Raw genomic sequence first — 21,630 nt, 5'->3', positions numbered from 1 at the left:
TGTTGATGGGAATCCAGTCTGAAGTGAACCCATCGAATTGTAGTTGAGTCTGTTGATTTGTTAGCACCTGTTCCATAAAACTAATGAGTTTACCTGGTATCCTGCGCATGTGCATGTTGTGGAGTAGACATTTGGTGACCATGTTTGGGGAAGAGGGCCAATGCTACTTTGTTAGTTCTCCAGGCGTTCTTCACTGTTTCTTCAAGTTGATGCAGTGAGTCGGTAGTTGAGTGTCCTGGTCTGCCCCCAAAGCTGATAGCATTCCAGGATGTAGGTCAACTGTTCAGCTACTACTGCTGTTAATAGTTTCTCATGGTATTGAGAAGAGCTATGGGTTGATATGCCTTGGGGATAGTGTAGTCCAGCTTGCCTAGTTTGCGAAGCACCACGGTGGTGAAGTGTCTCCATGGGTCATAGTATGTCTGCAGGGTGAATGTAGCATTGAATAATCTAACTAAGTAGGATACTAGGACATCGGTGCATCTCTTGTAAATGATGTTGCAGATGCCGTCCAAACCAGGAGCCCTGTATCCAATCAATTTGATGATGGCTCACATGATTTCATCCACAGTGAAGGGTGTGTGGCGTTCTACCTGGTCTGGATATTTTGCATCAGGAGGTATATGGTCGTTAGCAGGAGGCGGGGGAAAAAAAGACTTAGCTATAAGGGTACTCTTCTCACTGTTAGTGTTGGCCTCCATGATCGAGCAGTCGGGGTGTTTGACCGTGAGTGTTGGGATTCTTGTCTTACCTCCATCCTTAGGTTCTGAAGAGATGTATTTGTTAGCCATAGCGCTTGGAGTGGGGACATGGCTTAGCAAGTGGGACTTTGGCTTCGATGGTGGAGGTGATGGCCTGCATGAGTCTGTCAGCTGCTTGTTGAAACTCGTCTTCTGATACTAGTGGTAGAGGGGGGAACAGTGCTAGGAGGCTGCTAAGGTGATGGTTGAAGCTATCCCAGTCGGTGTCGTGCCAGTTGTGATGGGGTTCGTCTTCGTCCCGTGGTGTCTCCAGTTTCAAGGTGAGCTGGATGGGTACATAATCAGTGCAGAGTCCACAGAGAGCTGGGTTCATGTCACAAGAGATGACGGCATTGACAGTGTGTTCCGTCCCGAAACCATTGTCAGGACGCATCCAGTTGCCTGTGGAAGAGGATTGCAGGGTTGGGATACCTTGAGGGAGTAGTTGCAGCATGCCATAGTTGGCAATGAGGTCCAGGAGAGGACAAGCTGCCTCGTGATTGAAGAGGTGGCGATTGTGTGGGTCCTCCCAGAGGGGGTGGTGACAATTGAAATTGCCCAGCCAGAGCATGTGGTCATTGGCATTCGGTCTTATGAGCTTGATGTGCTGTTCTAAGTAGTTGTTGATCGCCATTAGGGTATGTTGTGAGTTGCTGTCATTGTATATGTTGAAGATGGTGCGACACCCGTACAGTCCGGAGAATTGAATGACCACCACGTCTGGAGACGGGAATGAGAGCTGTTTCCAAAGGTTAGTATTCAGTGAGGAATTGATTAGGGTTATAGCATGGGTACGCTGTTGGGGGTTAGTATAATGAGGAGTAGGATATAGGATGTGCCAGCGGTGGTTGGTGCTGGTATTACAGAGAAAGTTGATATGCGGTTCTTGAAGTGCAATGGCGTCCCACTTGGAACCGGCACTTAGTAGAAGGGAGTCCAAGATGCACTCAAATTTGATTAATTTTGTTGTTTTTGGTTTGCTTTTGGTTCTTTGCATTTCACTTTTCTGTTAGAAGAACTGGAAACTTGGAACCTTTCTCATACGTTTTGTGAAAATTGATGTTCGTATTTTTGTCCAGTGCGGCCCTTCATACTCAATGGATCAACTGCACTTTTCAATTTATTGATTTGCATAGTTATTGCAATATTATTGGTATATAAATAATATTTCGTTGTTTGCCGTAGATATGGCTAGGACTGTTTTTCACTGGACTGGTGAAGCCTAAGGTTGAATGCGTGGCCAATGCCCGATTCTGATGAAGTTAATTTTTCACATGATTTTTCAAAGTCAACCGGCAAATGCCGGTTAATAATATTCCTGAATCATACTTACACCTTAGCAGGCTTCATCGAGGACACAGAATGTCATCACTGACTGGTCTCCTGCGTGACAAACTGCAGGATATGGAGTCTGAGCTGCTAGATGCTCAGATATGCATCATAGAACTAGAGGAGCACTTCGGGAATTATAGAAAGTTGACAATGTCAGATCTTCAGCAGATCTGTGAGTTCGGTTTTTGTCATCTTTTTGGATAGTGACTCTTATGGCCATCCAGCCGAATGCGTTGCGGATATGTCCCGGGATTTGAAGCTCCAGAAGAATGAAACACATGGCGCTCTCCACAAACTTGCCCAAGTCGAGTCTAGGTTGGCTAACAGCTAGTCAAGGAAATGAATCTGTTCAATCATCCAGGATATTTTTGTGCAACAGCTTGCAGGAAAAAATAAATCCCATGCAACAAGAAATGGAATTAATGAGACAGGAGTATGGTCTTTGCGTCTCTTGCAATTCACGCACTGATGACAGTACATTCGTAGAAATTCCGGGTTTCAGGCAGTTATGAATGATCACAAAGCAAGCCCCCAGAATATGAAGAACACTGCAATGTTTAAGGAACAACAAGCCAAAGATGGGTGAGCCTTGCCAAAATTTCCTGATAGCGCTTACTAAATCTTGATCACAGGTTACAGAAGGCCAAGGCAGAATTGGTGCACAATAGATCACATGATGATGAAGTGCACAAGGAGGTCTCGAACCATCTCGAGAAATCACTGGTTCAGGAGAATGCACAACTTAAACAGGAGATCTTGGTGCTGAAGATGCGTGTCAAAGCCCTTGAACGATCTGAACAACGACATCTTGATAGAGCAGCAAACATCACTGTGCGCTATAAGCAAAATGACATGGTAAGACAGATATATGTGATTAATGGTTGTTCACCTTGTCTGCTTTAAAACAAGAATGAATGGATGTTGGTCCATGACCTTAATGATCGAGCAAAAAGCTTATGAGAGAACACTCATAGAAAAGGACTGAGATAAAAAGGGTTTGTTTTCACCTCCCCCAAGTTGTTGCTGATCCACTGTGGCATTAGAAAAACAATCTCGTCAAGCAGCATGAAGATAACATACTGCAACTAGAAACATGTCTAGCAAATTGCATCAAGGAAGCTGTAAGGAACATGCCCTTGTTATCAATGTGCAGTTGATCTTAATCATTTGCAGCCACCATCTGGGAGCTTGAGAGACAATATGCAAGATGTATCGTCCTGGAACCAACATCCGGCACTCAAACCACTAGCGCACCTGGATTCTGATATTTGTGTGCCAGTGAAGTGCATGATGTCTCTTGATGGCAAGATGTCAATGCGACCAGCCACACGAAGGGTAAGTGCTCTAGTTGTGCCAATCACTGTCACACGCTCAAACTCACTGCAATAGAAAAATAAATCAATAGAGGTGGAAATTTGATCAATTAGTAGGTCAACACTAATTAAACGTGTTTGATCCCAATATTTTTCTACCAAGCTCTCGTGCACCCTTTGTATACCTGCCCGAGGTCTGTATTTTATTGCTGATCTATAGATGAATTTTAATGTGAAAAAATGCTAATCTGATCAATGTTATGGATGATGCACAGATGAATCTTCAATCACTTGCAAATTTGTTTGCGACAACTTACAATCCTGATCCTAATGTACAGAAGACCGGTGAGCTCCAAATACGCAAGGTAATGTCTTCTTTCATTAGACGTGCAAACATTGCGCTGATCGCCACTGCAAATAGGTGCACAGGAGGGCATGCTTAGTGCTCTTATGTAGATCATTGCATCTCACGGCGTTGAATTGTACAATCAGGACACAATAACAATCAATGGTGTTCGACTTACCCTATTCCATAGCGGGATGCATCAATCACCTTCCGCAAGTTTTCTACAATCATTTTGTCAGTCTGACAAGCTTTCCAAAGGCCCAGAATGTGAGGTGTAATCTCCTCAAGAGGTGCTACCAGTCAATTAGTACAAGTTAGTTAACTGACATCACAGAAGATCAAAAGTTCACATACGAGTTGGTATCCATTGCTTAGGCATACCAGGATGTTCAGAGTGTAGATGAGTAAGAGATTCTACAGTCAGTTTCAGAGCATCGAGGTTCTTTTAAGTGCGCCAGTCGGATACTATGGGACACTAGTATGGATGAATGGAGTTTCGGATAGGGTAATTCGGTCCGATAGATACTCGGGTGGCTTACTAGGCAGGCAATTCCGCTTGAGTTAAGGATGCTCAGGGGGTGACTTGGGCAGTGATTCTGATACTCAGTCATCTCAGCAATTGAATGCAGTAACTACACAGGACTCACATGCCAATTCATCATTCAAGTACCCGACTAATGCCACCGATGTGGGAAGTCCGAGTCGGATCGTACTGCTATATGAACACAAGAATGGGGAACACAAGGGGAACAAAGTCGGCAATTCCAAGTTCAACAGCAGCAAAATAGTGGGCGATAAGAAACCTGCCATGGAATACTAAGTCAGTACCATGAAACCCACCAAGGACTCATGGACTTGTAGAATCAGTTGAGGAAGGCAGGATGCATACTCAACAAGATTAATTGAGGACAAATGGAGCTTTCAATTTGGATAGATACTCAGGTGGTGCAAAGAATGGTGGAAACTCAGGTGACGCACAGGGAGGATACTCAACCTATGTCTTCCCTGTGTGCAGAAAGTGTATACCAGTAAGTCAAACATGTTACAGTCGCTGGAACTGGTGGCGTGAATTGCAGAAGTATAAAGTATGATTTAGTTTGCACCATCCAAGTCAACCAACTTAGTTCCTTACCATGGAACTTGTCTCCTAATTCACAGAAGACGCTGTTGCCCAAGAAGACTGTAACTGCGATAGACCGGCTTGCCTTAAACACATACTCAAGAATGACCCATGCCATTACATTGCTAACATGATTCCTGGCCAGCTGGGTTGGTTCATGTGTGAAGCATGTTTCGTGGGATACCAGCGGAAGATTTCATCGTCTGTCCAACCTTCAGGTGAGTGCGATAATCATACTATTGGTAACATTAATACTGGTTGTCTCAGCTCGACGTGCACCACTCTTCTGAGTCAGTCCCACGGTAGTACGAGTCGTTTCGAAGTATCAGCATGAGTCAACAGCATGCATTGATACCCTGTAAAGTATCAGCACAAGTCTACAGCATGCATCAAGATTGAAATTATGGTTGCACATATAGATTGTACCCATTATTACTCTCATGGTGTCCAAAAGTGTTCCAGATCAATCTCCATATCCTCTGAATCCTCAGTCTCCTCCAATAGCGACAGTAGCTCTCCAAGTTCTTCCGAAGGTTCTCATACTCCTCCCCCAAGAAAGCAAGTCAAAAAACATGCCCACTCAAGCAGCAGTAAGATGGCTTCAAAATCAAAGTGAGTTTGATCCTATCTATTGGAACCAAGCATTCACTTACAATCATTAGGACAGCCAAGAAATCTAAGGAAGGCAAGGAAGATCCCCATGAGGAGTACCTGGTGGCTGCACGTGGAATCGCACGCTGTGTTGACTGTTTTTGCAAGGTCGACAAGCTCATCAAGATTGGATGTCTACTTCAACAAGAGGAAGCCGCAGCGAAGGGAGAGCTTGATGAATCCAAGGCCGAGAAACAGACCCGCAAGAAGAGACTGTCTGCCATGTAAGTCCAATCTAATCCAAAAAATATCTCAAGCTAATGTCATATTTAGGTTATCAAAGACTCACGGTTGATATGCATGGAACTATCAGCAACTGCTCCACTTGGCTCCAAGCATGTGGACACTCATTAACAATCACACCGAAGCCAGGGAGCTGACTAAAGTCACCCAGAAGGTGAGTATATGCTACTTATATGCGCATATATCGCGTACTTAGACCTGTAATAGGTGAATACAGTTATCAGTGCGACACGATCAGATGATGCGGCTTGTTTGAAGTCACAGATTGGACACTATGCGGCACCAATTCCGTCAGATGGTGGTTTAAAACCTGCTATCTACAACGGTAATCCCTCCAGATCACATTTGGGTGTGAATCACCCTGTTTTAGCGTCCTTTCTTTTTCCTGTTTCGCATCTTGCAAAATTTAACAGAGACCCAGCTAAGTACATATTGTTTCATACAGTGTGTTCTCACTGAGATTCGCATTCCTCAGGGGCCAGAAGAAACTTGCCAGTGGAGGAATTTGCATGACTGCAAATGACTTCCCCGCATTCCTTTGGTCTGGGAAACCCCCTGGATGTGACTACGACGATGACACTATGATAGACAGCCTCCTCCAGGGCTATCTCATCGAACGTGTATGTTTTTCTTCAGTATAGTCATTAGTCTCACTAATACTGTGCCTAGGTAATGTGTCATATATTTACGAGCCCGTCAACAGCTAGGTCAAGACTCATGGGTGACACAAACTTGTAATGCTGCACTACACGACATGACAACTGTCGAAGCAGAGCATATTGCTTATGCGGTAAGTCCTAGTTTACTTGCAAATGTTGTCTCACACTGTTTAATTTGCAGGCATGTTTTGGAATCGGCATGCAGAATAAATGGTTGGACATCGACAGCAACTTCAAATACCTGGAGTTTTACCACAACATAATCAACTTCATTTGTGACTGTGAAGATACAGATTGGGTGGGGGTACTAAAGAAGTGGTGGAACATGTACGTGTTTCTTTAAATCATTTGACTCTACTAGCAATCATGTTTCTGGTAGGACACTCTTCAAGAACAAGGCCGGCCAAGAAGAGGAGCAATGTGTTCCAAGAGCTGCCAGTAACGCAGGAAGGAGTCGGAGGACCAGTGGCCCATGACTTTGATGATATGAGGGGGAACATTGTACAGGAGGAGCTCTGTGGTCCCCCCAATCTCTACCTGGAAAGGAGAGATGAAGGCTTATCTTCGCACCAAGGGACTCTGGCTGCTTGTCTCTGGCAAGGAGACTCGCCCTCCAGCCACTCTGGCGGAGGAGCAAGCCAAGTGGGATCAGAAGCAGGACAAGGCTGCAGGAGAACTGTTTCTACACTGTTCTGCAGACCAGAGGCTGCACTTTGAGGATGTTCAGGACAACCCTGTCAAGATCTGGACCACCCTCGAGTCTACCCACATCCAGCAGCTTCCCGCTATGCATTTCAATGCCTGGGACGACTTCTTCACCATCAGGAAGCTGGGTCCAATGCCTCGCCCACTTCCTCCTCCAGTGTCACTGCAGCTGCAAACATGTCCTCCACTGTCCAGAATGTGACGTTGACTGGAATGCAGACACAGGTGCCACTTCTCATATGACCCCACATCATCACTATATTTGCAATTATACCCCAAAACACGTCCCAATCTGACTTGCCGACTCTACTATCATCTATTCAGCTGGAGAAGAAATCCAAGGGGAAACAGTGGGCCTCCCATCCTGAGTTCCTTGGCTTCCCTCCAGCTTCTCCTCTGCCATCCTCCTCTGCCCTCCCCTCTCCAACCCCTTTAGGTTTTACCTTGCACATTCCAGGGGGTCACTCACCTGGCCGCTTGTCCTCTCTCGCCCCTTCCAACTCTTATGCAGATGAGGTTCGGGCCTCCTTCTCTCACCTCACTGCTGGCCTTGACTTGTTGGATCTCACTGTGTGTGCTTGGGTGCATCTGGCTTTCTGCAACCATGCAGCTGTGATTGATGTTGAGGCCCAGGGAAACAAGCAAAATCGAGGTGGATATAAATCAAACGAGATAGATACAATAAATATAAAACGAAGAATGTTGATGTATGTCGATACAAACAATCCTACATTCTGAAGATAAGATTTGGTTTTTCATTTCTACACTCTACAGCACTCACATTCCTGCATTTTTGCACGAACTTACACAATTCCTGCATTTCCTGCATACTGGTCTGGGTATTTTTCACGGTCCTGCATTTCCTCCAAGTCAACCTACACACTTTTACCAAGTTGCTCACTTCGGGTAATTTACAACATCACGATCATACTATGGAGGAGGAGTACCTCTGTGATTGTCTTACAAAATGCGCAGGTGTTTGCCAGCATGTATCATAACATGCCTCGGGTCTATCTGGATGAATTCGAACATTATGATAATGCCTTTCCTGGCCTGGATGACTTGGACGTGTATGCAGGGCAAGATGACTCAGACGGGTATGCAGGACAGGATGATACTTCCGAGTTGCAGAATCTCGAGGACTCCCAGGGACATGACAGAGACAAGAATGTGCCACCCCATGAGCCCGAGGAGGAAGAAATTCCAGGGGGCACTAATGATGCAGACCCTCGAACAGACCATACTGTTGGACTGAATGATGCAGACCTAGCAGAATTCTCTCGACTCTCTCAACTCGATGATATCAAAGATGCAATGATCTTTATTCAGGCTCTTCGTGGTGCAACGTTAGACAATGGAGTTATCAATATTGAGCTAGATGCTCTTGAACGCCTTCGCAACCCACCTCAAGAGATTCTGAGTATTGATGATCCCGACATACTACTGTCGCTAAAGCTATTCCTTGCTGATACCACCGAAGCTGCATACAATTCAATACGCAGTGCTATTATGGAGCACTTTCCTGATTCCGAAGTGTTATCGCACTATCAAATCCGTCATCAAGTCGCTCTACTCAGTGGCATTCAGCCTATCCTGCATGACATGTGCATAGACTTATGCATAGCATTTTGTGGGCCCTGGCGACACAACGACAAGTGTCCAAAGTGCAGGAAAGATCGTTACGACCAGAACATCTTACGCAAGAGTTGAGGGAGGAAAAAGGTACCTGTTCGGGTCTTCGAGACTATCCCTGTCGCAGACCAAATTCAAGCGCTTTGGAGGGACCCCAGCAGTGCGCAAAAAATGCGATACTGGGATGATGCCACCAATGCTCTTCTCGACAAGCTCAGGGAAAATGGTGATGTCATTGATGCTTACGAAGATTTCTTTCATGGAACAGACTATCTCGATGCTGTCAGATCAGGAAAGATAAAGGATGGTGATCCTATACTCATGCTTTCGATCGATGGTGCTCAGCTGTATGAGAGTAAGCTATGAGGTGTGTCAGATCGGCCATCTGATACACAAATGCTGACAATGATGTTAGATTGATTATCCTACAACAGACAGACACATACCTTGTGTCCACATCATAACCGTTGAGGTCGGGTTCTGAGGACATGTTAAAAAAGTCCTGTACATATTGTGGCAGTGGTTCCATGGTAGGTAGTACTACTAGTACTAGCAATATGATGATGGACTTAGCGTAACTCAACGATACATTGATTGGAGTTTGAAATAATTGGATGCAGTGAGTTTGAGTTCTTGATACATTGACGACACCTTTCCTCTCGCTATCATTGTGTCACATCAATAATCCTTTGCCCTCACCTACACTATGAATAACAATATACACAACTCTAACCAACCATTCGATTTCTCTAGGGATTTCTTCGGACATCTTGAAGATACCCCTCATTATGGACACCTTGGCACCCCACCAGTTGACGGCTATGAATCATCCCCATTGGACTCAGCAAGCCTCGCGAGTGGTGCATCTTCACGCAGCTCTCTTTTCTCTAGAAATAGCAGTTGCTTGTCCCTGGACTCCAACAATAGTAGTGCATATATGTGTCTTGAGAACCAATTAGAGGAGTCCAAGCAGCATATTCATGCACTCGAGCAACAGAACCGTCAATTAGCATGGGATAGAGAACTCCTCACAGCGAAACTAGAGGCATTACAGTGAGTTGGTTTTCTATGTTATTTACACCCTAACACAAATCACAGAGGCTCGTTTATCACCCTTTCAAATGCCATGTGGGCGGAATCTCCAAGATTTGACGACAATTTCCGCACTAGGAGACAATGTCAACAAGGAGCTCAGTCCCGCAAATTTCCCATCTGTCAAGTTTTGGAGTCGAGCAAAATGGACACAGCATGTTCAGACCGAAAAGAGTGTTACCAAGCTCAGCTCATCCACAAGCATGCGTGGGTCATCCAGACTTGCCAAGGGTGAAAACGTAGCTTGCCAATATATTGAAGATGCCGATGGGGTGCCCGTGGATGGCCATCGCACGAAGATTATTTGCAATGTGTTCTTTGCTTACCTCCATCAACTCAACCAGGGGAATCTAAAGCTCCCCCCTGGATGGTTGCAGGTGGCACTCGACGTCAAGAAAACATTCTACCACACAATCAGGATGAATTTCAGCGAGTTTCGTTACTGTTCAGACAACTGGAAGGCAGATTTTCTCGCGACACAAAGCTACTCACAGTGGTACAAGTATCATATCACTAATGGCAAGAAGCGAGCAAATGCGGACTCATCATCATCACGCAGCAAGAAGCAAAAAATCGAGGCAATTCTACCAGAGGACGCAGAGTTCGAGTATACTATGGATGTGGACAGCCCTACCAGTGTTACTTCAGAACTCCCCGTTGAGTCTACCATTCTTGTTGAGCCTATCACCATTCCCATCTAGTCTAGTACCATTCCCGTCGAGTCTACCATTCCCATCGAGCCTAATACTCCCAGCATCCCTACCACTGTTCCGGACTCTGTCTCTCTCGACGGCCTTATAGATCCTATGTTGAAAATGATTAGTAATCACAACTCCATCGATCTGAGCAATGCCGTCACGGAGACTACAGCAACGGATCCAGCCATTCCCAAACCCACTCATGTCAACATGCCTGAGGTCTCATCAGCTAGCATTGTTCCTCAGGTAAGTAGTAAACACGGCTCTACTAGGGTAGCTGGTGTTTCTGGCACCTTCCAACAGACACCTTTGAGCTCATCATCACCACCTATTCCTGCGACACCACCTATTCCCGTGACACCACCTATTCCTGCGACACCATCAACATCATCTATTATTGCTGTCACCACAAGTGTGATTCCTGCACCCTCCGCAGTCAATGCAAATCAAAACCGAAGCCTCGTCCGGTGAAAGCAAAGACTCCCGCAGTGCCGAAAGATCCGAATGCACCAAATAAGGCCAAGGCAATGCGCATCCAGAAGACAATTAATGCACGGTATGTGTATATTCTTAAGTCGAGATTAATTCTAACAGTCCTTGATAGGAACCTATGTGCAAGTGTGTGGAAAGCCGCTGGGAACCTGCTGGGCACAGCGAAGCAGTTCAAGGTATATTGGGAGCAACTACCCACTGCAGACAAGGCCGTATGTGATTTTTTTTTATTCTCTACTCAACCTGATGCGCTCCCCATCAGGTATTTGAAGTGTGAGCTAAAGCATTGGTGAGTCTATCTATAGTAGTGCATGCAAACTAACTACAATGTATTACTACAGCTGGCAACAAATGCATTGACGGCAGTCGCTACAAGTGGGGCTCAAGGCAACGCTGAGGAAGAGTTCGCTGGATCCAACGGAGGGCAGGGGGGTGTAGCTGGGTTACTGGGCAGACTGCACTAGTGGGTGCTGTTTTTTTTCCATCATTTTTCGCTCTGCATCGTCGTGTTTCGTTCTGCATTGATGTATATCCCTGCGTAGCAATACCTATAATTCAATTCACGTGTTTCATTGTCTATCAATGTGGCTCGATTGTGGGTGCAAAAACAACCTGGAGCGAGATCAAACGCATATCAATCTGTAAATATTACTAGTTCGATCTCTATCAATAACATTGATAAGAGTCTCATTTTTCACGTTACACATTGATTCATATTGAACTGTCAATTTGTATCTACCTTTTTCGATACATATCAACCTCTATCTTGCTTGTTTTCACTGGGGTTGAGGCTCTACTGCCTGTGCTTCCTCCTTCTCCTATTGCACCCGAAGACCAACAATTTGTCTGTGTGATGTATGTGGTTGATGGGATTGTTCAAATCTGGATTGATCATGCAGCCTTGTTTGGAGGTGCGAGCTCTCATGGTATGTTCGGGCGCCCTGGTGATGCAATTGTTGCCATCTATTACAATTCAATGGCATTGTAAACATTATTGAAATGGGTTGACAATTATATTTTCTTTCGCTATCCTACAGTAAGCTTGCCCTCTCGCTCCTTTTTTTCCCTCTCCATTCTACTAACTGACTCATCCTTCTTCCCTTGCTGCTGTAGTATCCATCCCCATTTGGACAATGGCTATACACTTATGACGAATCTCTCATCTTCCAAATTGCCTCTGATCTTGGCTGGCCTTGGACTCGGGAAAAATTCAAAGCATTTGCCTTCCTTTTTCTCTATCTCGGCTTCAAGTGGGACCTATCCAACAAACTGGTCTCCATACCACTTGCCAAACAATCCAAATACCTTGCTCACCTTGCACCTTGGGTCCCAGGTGGCTCTGTCACTCGGGCTGACTGCGAAGGCATCATAGGTTGTCTCCAGCACTGCTGCCTTGTTCTTTGTGAGGGGTGCCTCATCCTCTTCGCCTCTGCTTTCCCACAAGATCACCCAGAAAGTCCTTGAAGGATGTTGAGTGGTGGACACTCCATCTGGGCACTAACTCTTGTTGATGGAAGCTTTTGGGATCAGATTTCTTGCTGACACCCCCTGGCTGGCCTGGTGTCTCTTGCCTGACTGAGACACGGATGGTCGTGATATTAGCTGGGCAGAAATGGTTGCTATTGATCTTGGCTTGCATGCCCTTGTCCACTCAGGTCTGTGGAATGTGCATCTGCAGTTTTATTCAGATAATCAAGGCATCGTGGGGGCTCTACAGGCGGGCAGATCTTGCAGCCTCACTCAAAATGATATTCTTCAGCACCTCTCATTCTTCGCTCTTGACCATGATATCTGGCTCTCAGTGGATTGGGTCAAATCAGCCGACAACCTTTCAGATGGTATCTCTAGAGGCATATTTCTATGTTCTGTTGCACGGTTTAGGTTTCCCCTCCACTTCCTTCTTACCTCAAAAAGTTTGTTTGCCTTGTGTAATTCAGTGTATTTTATTTTATTCATTTTTAATTTTGTATCTCAGACACCTTCCAAGTTTGTACATCTCACCTGTATTGCAATCCAGTCTATCAGTCAGTGTTTGACTGATATCCTTGTGTGATCTCAGTGTCCTCTGGTTGCTCCTTTCTCCTTTCTTCTGACCTCCCAGCTGTTCATCTTTCAGGTCCAGGCTCTTCTTCGTACCCAGCAAGCTCTCAATGCAGCCTGGGCTAATTCAACACTCTGCAAATACTGCAGTGCTATTTACAGCTTTCTTCTCTTTTGCGATCTAGAACACATTCCTCCTGAGGCCCATTGTCCTGCCAGTGAAGCTCTGCTATGTGCTTTTGCATCCTCTCGCTTGGGACTCAGTTCGGAACCATATGTCAGCCCTTAAAGCCTGGCATACTTACCACAATGCACCATGGTTAGGCAGTTCTCGCCTCCACTTCATTTTGAATGGTGTCTCAAGCCTAGCTCCCAGCTCTTGCTCACGTCCTCAGCAGCTACCAGTCACCTATTTGATGCTGCTGGTCTTGGCTTCCAACTTAGATCTCTCACAGAGGTTTGATGCATGCTGCCTGGCTGCTGCTTGTTCAGCAATGTGGGGCCAACTTCAGCCTGGGAAAAATTCTGTCACCTTGGGAAACGTCCTTCCAAACCTATCACTTTGCATGCAGGAATAACCTTTCTGCAGCTTTCAATGCCAACGGCTCGCCTAAACTCCATCTTCCACTTACCAAAGTGAAGAAAAAAAAGGAGAAATTGTCATTATCTGTCATCAGTGTGACCTCTCTGACCCAATCAGGGCATTGGAACACCATCTCACACTCAATTCAAGAAGCATCTCCTACTTTTCTGCTACCTCTCCCCTGCTGGAATCCGTTGTCTCACTGTACGGAAATTCATCACATGCTGTAACTCAATTTGGCCAGCTTTAGGAACTCCGATTGCCTCAGGACACTCATTTCATATTGGCAGACTGACAGAACTGCTATTGTCTGGGGTTCCTCCTGATGTTGTCACAGCCCTGGGACGCTGGTTGTCAGACACTTTTCTGCGTTACTGGCATAATATTGACTTACTTGCACTCCGATACATTGAAAACCTCAGTCCTGTCTAGCACAGTGGACTCCGCCTTCTCGCATTTGGGCAGCATGCCTCGTTCCTTGCCCCTGCGGCTCCGCCTGGCCTTTGCTCAGGGTTGGATTCTCCCTCCCTTTGGCATGCACCTGGATACAGGCCAATCCTTGACGGATTTGTCCTTGTCCCTGCCCAAACACCTGGGAAGGCCTCTCTGGTGTTTCTTTCCTCATCCATCTCTCTCTTCGTTCCCAGCCATGCCAAGTCCAAAAACATTAGTTTTCCATGCTATAGGGAACAAACATAAGCTAAGGAGCAGGGCAAGTCAAAAGGTCATTTCTTAGTCTGTTCCTTTATATCTGGCCCAGCATACTAAGTACAGAAGTTGGCAATAATGTCTCTGGCAGTCAATCTTGGAGTCTAGGGTTTCAGAATTTTCATATTCCAGTTCTGCATTGACCTCAACCAGAGGTGGGGATGGTTGGATACAATTAGGAATGGTGTTAGAACTTGCAGGTTCTAGCTGAGAGATATGGAAGACAGGGTGTACAGATTGCATGGAGTCTGGAAGACAGATGGTAAAGGAGTGAATGCTAGGATGAGATATGATGTCAAAAGGGCCTAAGTTCTTTTCTGAGAGCTTCTTGGATTGACATGTGAATCAGAAATATTTTGTTTTGACAAAGGCTTAATCTCTGACCTTAAAGTCTGAAGCTGGCTTTCATCTAGCATCAGCAAAGCCTTGATGGCACTCCTGTACATGGGACATTTCTTCCTGGTGGAACTGGTGAGGTTTGTCAAGATCTATGGTATAATCCTGGGCATGGGTGAAGGAGAGATCACATTCCAGATGTATGGAAATGTTTGGATGATATTCCTTATTAGTGAAGAAGGGTGAAACTCTGGTAGTAGCACTCAGAGCATTGTTATATCCAAATTCTGCCAAGGATAGGAGTTCCAACTGAAGTGAAGTGAAGGATCATATCCAGTGCCTTTCTGAGGGACTAGTGTAGAGACTAGAATCTCCACAGGTGCACATGGGTATAGTCCACATCCCTTCACAATGTACTCACTAACTTTCTCGCACTCCCACAGGATCTGTTGCCCTTCCTCTGCATGTCCTGTCGTAGTCCTCCAAGGTCCATTGGTGTGCATTCCATTCATCAGAACTCATATTCCATCAAGCAGGGATTTGTACTTACTCTTATATTTCATTATGAACCCTGATTTATCTCATTGCATACCTTAGTCTCCCTACTCAGTTCTGAGTCCTGGGAACTCGCTTAGCATACCTTACATGTCACTATGTTTGTTTTTCTGTTACTTACACCTGTTTCACTACCATCAGAGTGTATAGCACAAGTTTCTATCAAAATCTACAAGTTTCTATTCTATTGGCACTTTGACATCCTTAAGTGTCCATATCCACAACTATCATTGCCCTTGATTCTCCAATTGGTTGCCAACTCCACTTGAAGCACTCCATTAAGACCACACAAAGCACGCTTTAACCTTAAAGCATACCTTTTTGCACTTTCTGCTTTATAAGTGCTCTTTAGGTACCTTTTGTCAGCGCTTTTCACTTTTGGGTGTATATTTTCTTTAGTTTTCCACTTAGGCCTCTAGACCAAAGCACTGGTTATTGATCTCCCTCATCTTTTATTAGAGGAATCATTTCAGTAGCAATCCCCTTGAGACAGCTTTCACTCATATCCAGAGGAGCACTTGAGAGACCCACTACATACACTTTCCCTTAGTATTCAGCTATCATTCCTCAGCATCACTGGAAGACGTGGGATATGAATTCTGTAACTTGGTTGGAAGTGACATGGGATGGGACTCCATGCTTTGAGAAGATGTGGAATAGGAATAGTTATCTGAGATCTAGAGACATAATAGTATCATGAGTAGGAACAAATGTTGTTTGTTTGAACAGATAATCTATGATGATAAGGATGACTGTGAAGCTAGAGGAGTCTGGAAGTTATTCAATGAAATCCATGAAGATGAAATTCCATGGCTTGATATATGTGGTTGTCACAGCAAAGGAAACCACTTTTGTCCACTGTCCATCTTGGATCTGAGGAATCTAGAAGATGACTGGAAGTGATAGGGTCATTAGGGAGGGCAGACAGAATGTCTTTCTGAAGGTATTGATATCCATTACTACAGCTGCCTGGTGCACTGGAGTTGATAGAATTGATGCTCATAGGAATGAAGTGAGCTATTCTGAGGTGAATATCAACCAGAGATTATGAGGGTTAACTTGAGCATAGTCCTTATCCCATTTTTGGGATTGAAACACCTTGTCCATAAATTCCAGGCAGTGGTGCTGAATGCTTGGTACATTATGATTCATGTGCTTGAGGTACACAACTCTAAGATGAGGTTGTCAGTAGCTGTCTTATCTGTTAAGATGGGAATGGAGTGGGCTGCTTCTAGAGGCTAATCAGTGACCAGATGTGATCAGGACTAGAGTCCAGAGTAAGTTGCCAAAGAGGTAGGGAGCACTGGACTCTAGGATATGGGTGATGTTTGGTAAACAAATGTAAACAGACATGCCACAACCCAAAGGTAAGGGATAACTCGACCTAGGGACATCCTAGGGAGATCAGGAAGTCATGTAGATAGTCAGAGAAATGTGAGGAATGATACTGTAAGTATATAGAGATAAAACACATAGAAAAGTGTACTGTAGAGGTGAATAATCATATAACTAACATTATCCCCTTCATGCAGCATTCTGATGAGACCTATATAGGTCTCCCTCTGGCAGCATAAGTGGATCAACATTAGGATCCTATCTATGCATCCTTTCGACATCGTGATTGAGTGAGTTCTGTCAGCACCCTCGCTATTTGTCTTGTGTCAGACTGACTTAATGACATCCTGCACTTCAGATAAACGAGCAGGATTCCCTTCCCAATGCTTCTGTGCCTCATTGAAATGCCATTTTCCATGATATGTACACTAATTGACATACTGGAAATTTCATGTCATTTGCTCTCATCTCATCAAAGGACCAATGGAATGAGAGCCATGTATGTTAAAGTCGAGTGTACAAAAACAAAATTACTCAACAGTAAGGTCAATAACTTCCCTCCCCTCTTCATCAGTGCACACTTTCAGTTCACTTGCCCCACTCAGCTCTGAATTCCCAACCTTGCTACTCATGTCCCCAACCTCGGGCCATAGTATATCCGCCACAGCTGCATACTGTGCTAATAGATGAGGATGCCAGTCAGACGGTGAATCTCCTGAGGAAGGTCCCACAGAAGTGGTATGTTGATCCAAGTAGTCAATGACATCCTGAGGTGAGGTGAGCTCCATAATCCAAGCTGGCATTGTAACCTTGTTGTGTGATGGTACTTAGGACGTGCTCTCTTCAGGACTTGAATCATCGCTGTCAGCTTGAATGCTGTCATTAGTAGCATCGACAAAAGATAGTGCATATAGTGTGACACAGTACGTATACTGGTACGCCCCCTTTGGGATCTTTTCATTTGTTGACCTTGAATGTGGGCTTTGGCTGTGCACTACTGTCATTTTTCTGGAGCTTGAAACTTTTAGTTAGCACTAACAACAGTGGGTATAGAAGGCCCACCTGGCACATTGCACGCATGCATGCAGCAGACCATACATTGTTCCTGAAATACTTGTAAATTTTGGGATGCATCCATCCGAGGTGAGCTTTGCAGAATGCAGTGAGACATTTACAGTAAGATCAGGCTGAGTGGGATCAAACTGTGGAAGCAAAGATGAACTGGCATACATGAACACCATGTACTGGGTTGTAGTCACCTCTACGGAGCATGGCCCAAAGGAGGAGATGGAAAGTTGTCAAGGGAATTTTCGGGTCATTTGATAGGGCTTCAGCACAGTAGGTGTCTACAAGGAATGTACCATCTTCATTATCCACACTGATCAAGTAGCATGGTTAGAACACTAGATGAATATATATTATGCTAGATGGACTCACATGCATAAGACTTTTTTGGCACCAAATAATAGAGCATCGCTGTCTTCCATCAATACTGCACTGATCTTCCCTACCTTCGACAAAAATGCTAAGTTAGCGTCGGCCTCACCTTTGGCCTACCCACAACTGTCAACCTATTGCTGCAACACAATGAAAAAACACCCTCACCATGGACCATGTAAATCTGAATATTTGTAGGAGCTCTTATAAGCTTCATATCAGCCAGTGAGGTACTGACTGCACCTGCTTGCTGCGCGATGGTCCTCCCCATCAAAAATGAAGTGGGCATAAACAGGCGCATTAGCTAGGGTGACAAGTTTGTACATGAGTGTCTGTAGTTCCGGGTTTTTGCCTGACTGGGCATGTCCAAGTTGAAAGGCCTGCAGCTTGCAGATGGCATAAAGCCAAGCACTGCTTGAGTATTAGCCGGATGCAGCTCACGCTCGGCCAACGCACCTGGCATCAACACCGGCCATCATCATTGAAAGGCTGCTTTTGTCCTGCACATGTCCCTTGAGCCCTTCAAGGGCGAATGCTGACAATGTTTGTCCCTCTGTACTTGGGAAACCAACTGCAAGGCTAAGTGTAAGTCCAACAATACAGCGAAGATCACAAAAACTAACCTTCCATAACTCAGTTATACCCATGATGATGGTAGTGAGAAGAAAGATGTGTTGAAGCCACCACAGAGATTATATATAATGTGGTTTAGGGGCTGCCACAGCCACACCAGATATGGATTGAGTCAGCTGTTCAAGGATAATAGCCAAGTGATGCACCTGTTCTTCGGGAAGAATCGGACATGGTGTCTTGATAAAATACAGTAGATGAGCCTTGCCGGTGAATACACAGAATAGATTGCAGACTTACCATTTACCTAGGACCATGAAGGTCAACTCAGGTTTCCCACCCTTCAGGTTTCGCATTCTTTGCGGACATCTCCAGGGAAAGGAATACTAAGCCGGTCGGTTTCTTTGCAGACGTCTCCATGGAAAGGAATACTGAGCTGGTCAGAGTTCTTTGTGGACGTCTCTAAGCAAAGGAATACTGAGCTGGTTGGAAGATCCCTGGTGAGGTGGTTAAAATTTCTCCAAACAAGATATTCTAAGGAAATACTTGCCTTCAGAGTGTGTACCAGTTGAAAGGGCCAGCTTTCCCTGGTCAACATGTATAATCCTGGGGAATATTGGGAGGTGAGGAGAGAAATTTGTAAGGGATGAGCTGAAATACTCACCAGGGCTGGCACCAATTAGGTGAGTGATGCTGCAGGCACCGTTCATGCCCTCTGGGCAAGAGAGAGAGGAAGGGTCATGATGAATGAGGTGTGCAGCAAGGCTCGACTGCTGTTGCTGAACAGGTGGTGAATGAGGTAGCAGAGGGTGTATAGCGGCATGGTAGGCCATGTGAGCTAAGCAGCTAAGTCGAGCTAAGTCAAAGATTTGGGTAAGCTAAGTGCAGGACTCAACAGTAAAGGCGGTAAATGCATGAATGCATCAATTTTGGCGCAGTGTCTTCTTACTTGAGGGTCTTATATGTTGATCAGAATACAATGACTATCACAATTGTACTCTTTAAGACTAAGGTGCCAGCTCCTCAAGTTCACGGTCAACAGATTTTCTACTTCTCGGTTGATAACGTGGTGTTCGTGGGTGGCCAAAGGGTAATAAATTACTTCTTTGCTAGATCAATTCTTGATAGTAAAGGAGTATATATATTTTGTCAGGTAATCTTAAACCTAGTAGGTAATATGAACCTCTCTGAACTAGACGTGGCTTGAATACATAAGACAATAGATAGAACAATAGATTATTGTATAGGCGATCCCTGTAAGATAGTATACAATCAATCTAGACTAAAAGAATACAATTGTTTTCAAAGGCAACTCATAGGCCTTTACTTTCTTCGTGATCTCACAGTGTTGAGACAGAAAGTGGGAAAACTCCTGACTTCAAATTCCTACGTTCCCACACGGTTTGGGAAATGAATGGACGGGGAACAACTTAATATATTATGTGAGAATGGAGTCCTTATATACATTTTAGAAACCATCCTTACTAAGCAATGAGTCATCACTGGATTGGTAAGATTATGCTTACAAACCAAGCCTTTTGGTGTGCTGAATCAGCTGCTTACTAAAGTACATGAGTGAAATATTACAAAGCATGACGAATCATGACAAAACATGATGAGTCATGGAAAGTCCTTACAAGTCAGAATATTATGAGTTACATGACATGCTTACAAACATATCTAAATGGCTCACTGATATAATCAAGTGGCTGAATAAACATGAACAAATGGAAAGAGACAGAAACTACAAATACAACTAAATAAATAGAAACAAAGCTTATGTAAGTGAGAAGCATATCCTTTGTACACTCCTCTACTTATCTCCTTTTACACTGCTATTAGTATATGTCTTGGTATGAACTCCATACCATGCATGACAGTGGCAGTGTGAATAAATAACTCAACCTGACTAGGCACTTGTAGGTACTTAGCCAGTATATGTGGTCTTAGCTCTGACTAGCTGCTATACTTGTAAGCAAGAGTGTCCGACCCTAAAGGGGTCTGTTGTCTAGTTAAGTTAGAATATGTCAGTACTATACAAGGAGTGGAACCCACAGGCAGAAAGATCAAATCTGAAGGTACAAGGTGAAGTCCAACGTAAGGGTCTACCGAGTCTGACATTTCAGAGATCGGAGAGGAAGGGAAAGTGAGGGAAAGGCAAGGGAATGGGCGGGACTAGGTTTAGAAGTGTAAAGGAATGTTTAGGGATAATGAGTGACTGAGGTTCAGAACACAAAGAGAAGAAATCATGTATGCGGAAATATGATTGTCACAGCAGGCTACTGCCCACATCTACTATACCAAAGTTATTAGCCAAAGGTAAATTTGTCTAGATGACGCACACAATTACAATATTCGGTTCCGGCACATCACACACAATGGATGACTTAAGTCAGCTTGGCCCAACTTATTGAATTCAGCTACAGCATTCCTGAGCAGGTGTCGCCACTTAAGACTATACAACTGAAGCTAAGCAAGAGTTGGAACTAGGAGACAGGATGGAACCTATGATACTGATACTGATATTGAGTTCTTTGGATGCCAGGATAAACTTCAATGCGAGTGGCATAAACCATCACACAGGCTAGCTGTGGAGGTGCAGGGATCCAGAGCACAGGGGTGCATAGGTCCGGGAATCAGGGGTAGTTAGGTAGCAGGGTAGATCCCAGACAGTATAATGTGTCCATCAATGAACCAGGAATGAGTCAGGATGAGGGGTCTGGAAATAGGTACAGAAGGCATGGGAATATTATGGGTTATCCTCCACCTGCACACTCTTAACAAGAGCCTGTCTCTTAGATGGCAGGTTCTTGGTAGGGCAGGAGCTAGAGAGTTGGAGCATGTGGTAGAGAGTGTATTTCAATATAGTGATGGTAGGGTTGAATTTGATGCACTCAAGATTCCTGAAAACCACACATGAAACAATGTGCAGGTACAAGTTTCCTTACTGTTATTAACACAAGGGCTGACAACACCACCAGGGTAGTCATACAAGATCCCTATAGCCATCATAGAGAGACATCAGTAAAGCGAAGCATCTCTA

General features: G+C 44.7%; 6 protein-coding genes across 6 annotated transcripts; 5 read left to right on the top strand and 1 right to left on the bottom strand.

Annotated features, from left to right (window-relative positions):
* Positions 1 to 2,102: 2,102 nt before the first annotated feature.
* DFJ58DRAFT_734011 (uncharacterized protein) lies at positions 2,103 to 3,491 on the top strand (the record flags this gene model as incomplete). Its single annotated transcript, XM_041386391.1, has 8 exons — positions 2,103 to 2,244; positions 2,297 to 2,387; positions 2,434 to 2,505; positions 2,559 to 2,654; positions 2,705 to 2,927; positions 3,116 to 3,193; positions 3,246 to 3,407; positions 3,462 to 3,491. 8 exons carry the CDS (start codon positions 2,103 to 2,105, stop codon positions 3,489 to 3,491), a joined length of 894 nt encoding a protein of 297 aa, XP_041237948.1.
* Positions 3,492 to 4,981: 1,490 nt separating this feature from the next.
* Positions 4,982 to 7,311, top strand: DFJ58DRAFT_846209 (uncharacterized protein; the record flags this gene model as incomplete). Its single annotated transcript, XM_041393267.1, has 10 exons — positions 4,982 to 5,069; positions 5,271 to 5,463; positions 5,514 to 5,726; positions 5,839 to 5,899; positions 5,953 to 6,170; positions 6,191 to 6,365; positions 6,449 to 6,535; positions 6,586 to 6,731; positions 6,784 to 6,842; positions 6,896 to 7,311. 10 exons carry the CDS (start codon positions 4,982 to 4,984, stop codon positions 7,309 to 7,311), a joined length of 1,656 nt encoding a protein of 551 aa, XP_041237947.1.
* A 1,040-nt stretch (positions 7,312 to 8,351) lies between these two features.
* On the top strand, positions 8,352 to 8,783 carry DFJ58DRAFT_631468 (uncharacterized protein; the record flags this gene model as incomplete). The annotated part of the gene is made up of 1 exon (XM_041381210.1): positions 8,352 to 8,783. A coding segment is annotated over one exon (432 nt), but the record flags the coding sequence as incomplete, so codon positions are not given.
* Positions 8,784 to 8,843: 60 nt separating this feature from the next.
* Positions 8,844 to 9,107, top strand: DFJ58DRAFT_668550 (uncharacterized protein; the record flags this gene model as incomplete). The annotated part of the gene is made up of 1 exon (XM_041382706.1): positions 8,844 to 9,107. A coding segment is annotated over one exon (264 nt), but the record flags the coding sequence as incomplete, so codon positions are not given.
* Positions 9,108 to 9,862: 755 nt separating this feature from the next.
* DFJ58DRAFT_734009 (uncharacterized protein) lies at positions 9,863 to 11,300 on the top strand (the record flags this gene model as incomplete). Its single annotated transcript, XM_041386390.1, has 6 exons — positions 9,863 to 10,471; positions 10,535 to 10,777; positions 10,835 to 10,945; positions 10,990 to 11,087; positions 11,136 to 11,235; positions 11,286 to 11,300. 6 exons carry the CDS (start codon positions 9,863 to 9,865, stop codon positions 11,298 to 11,300), a joined length of 1,176 nt encoding a protein of 391 aa, XP_041237944.1.
* Positions 11,301 to 17,777: 6,477 nt separating this feature from the next.
* DFJ58DRAFT_846206 (PIN domain-like protein) lies at positions 17,778 to 19,420 on the bottom strand (the record flags this gene model as incomplete). Its single annotated transcript, XM_041393266.1, has 8 exons — positions 17,778 to 17,958; positions 18,018 to 18,133; positions 18,186 to 18,201; positions 18,261 to 18,428; positions 18,474 to 18,588; positions 18,888 to 18,894; positions 18,955 to 19,193; positions 19,252 to 19,420. The coding sequence occupies 8 exons, from the start codon at positions 19,418 to 19,420 to the stop codon at positions 17,778 to 17,780; spliced, it is 1,011 nt and encodes a 336-aa protein (XP_041237943.1).
* Positions 19,421 to 21,630: the final 2,210 nt, after the last annotated feature.

This window comes from Suillus subalutaceus, assembly GCF_016647625.1.
Source record: "Suillus subalutaceus strain FC151 chromosome Unknown DFJ58scaffold_163, whole genome shotgun sequence".
Classification (NCBI taxonomy): Eukaryota; Fungi; Basidiomycota; class Agaricomycetes; order Boletales; family Suillaceae; genus Suillus; species Suillus subalutaceus.
The sequence above is the reverse complement of the archived record's forward strand: the minus strand, read 5'-3'. Positions and strand labels throughout refer to the sequence as shown.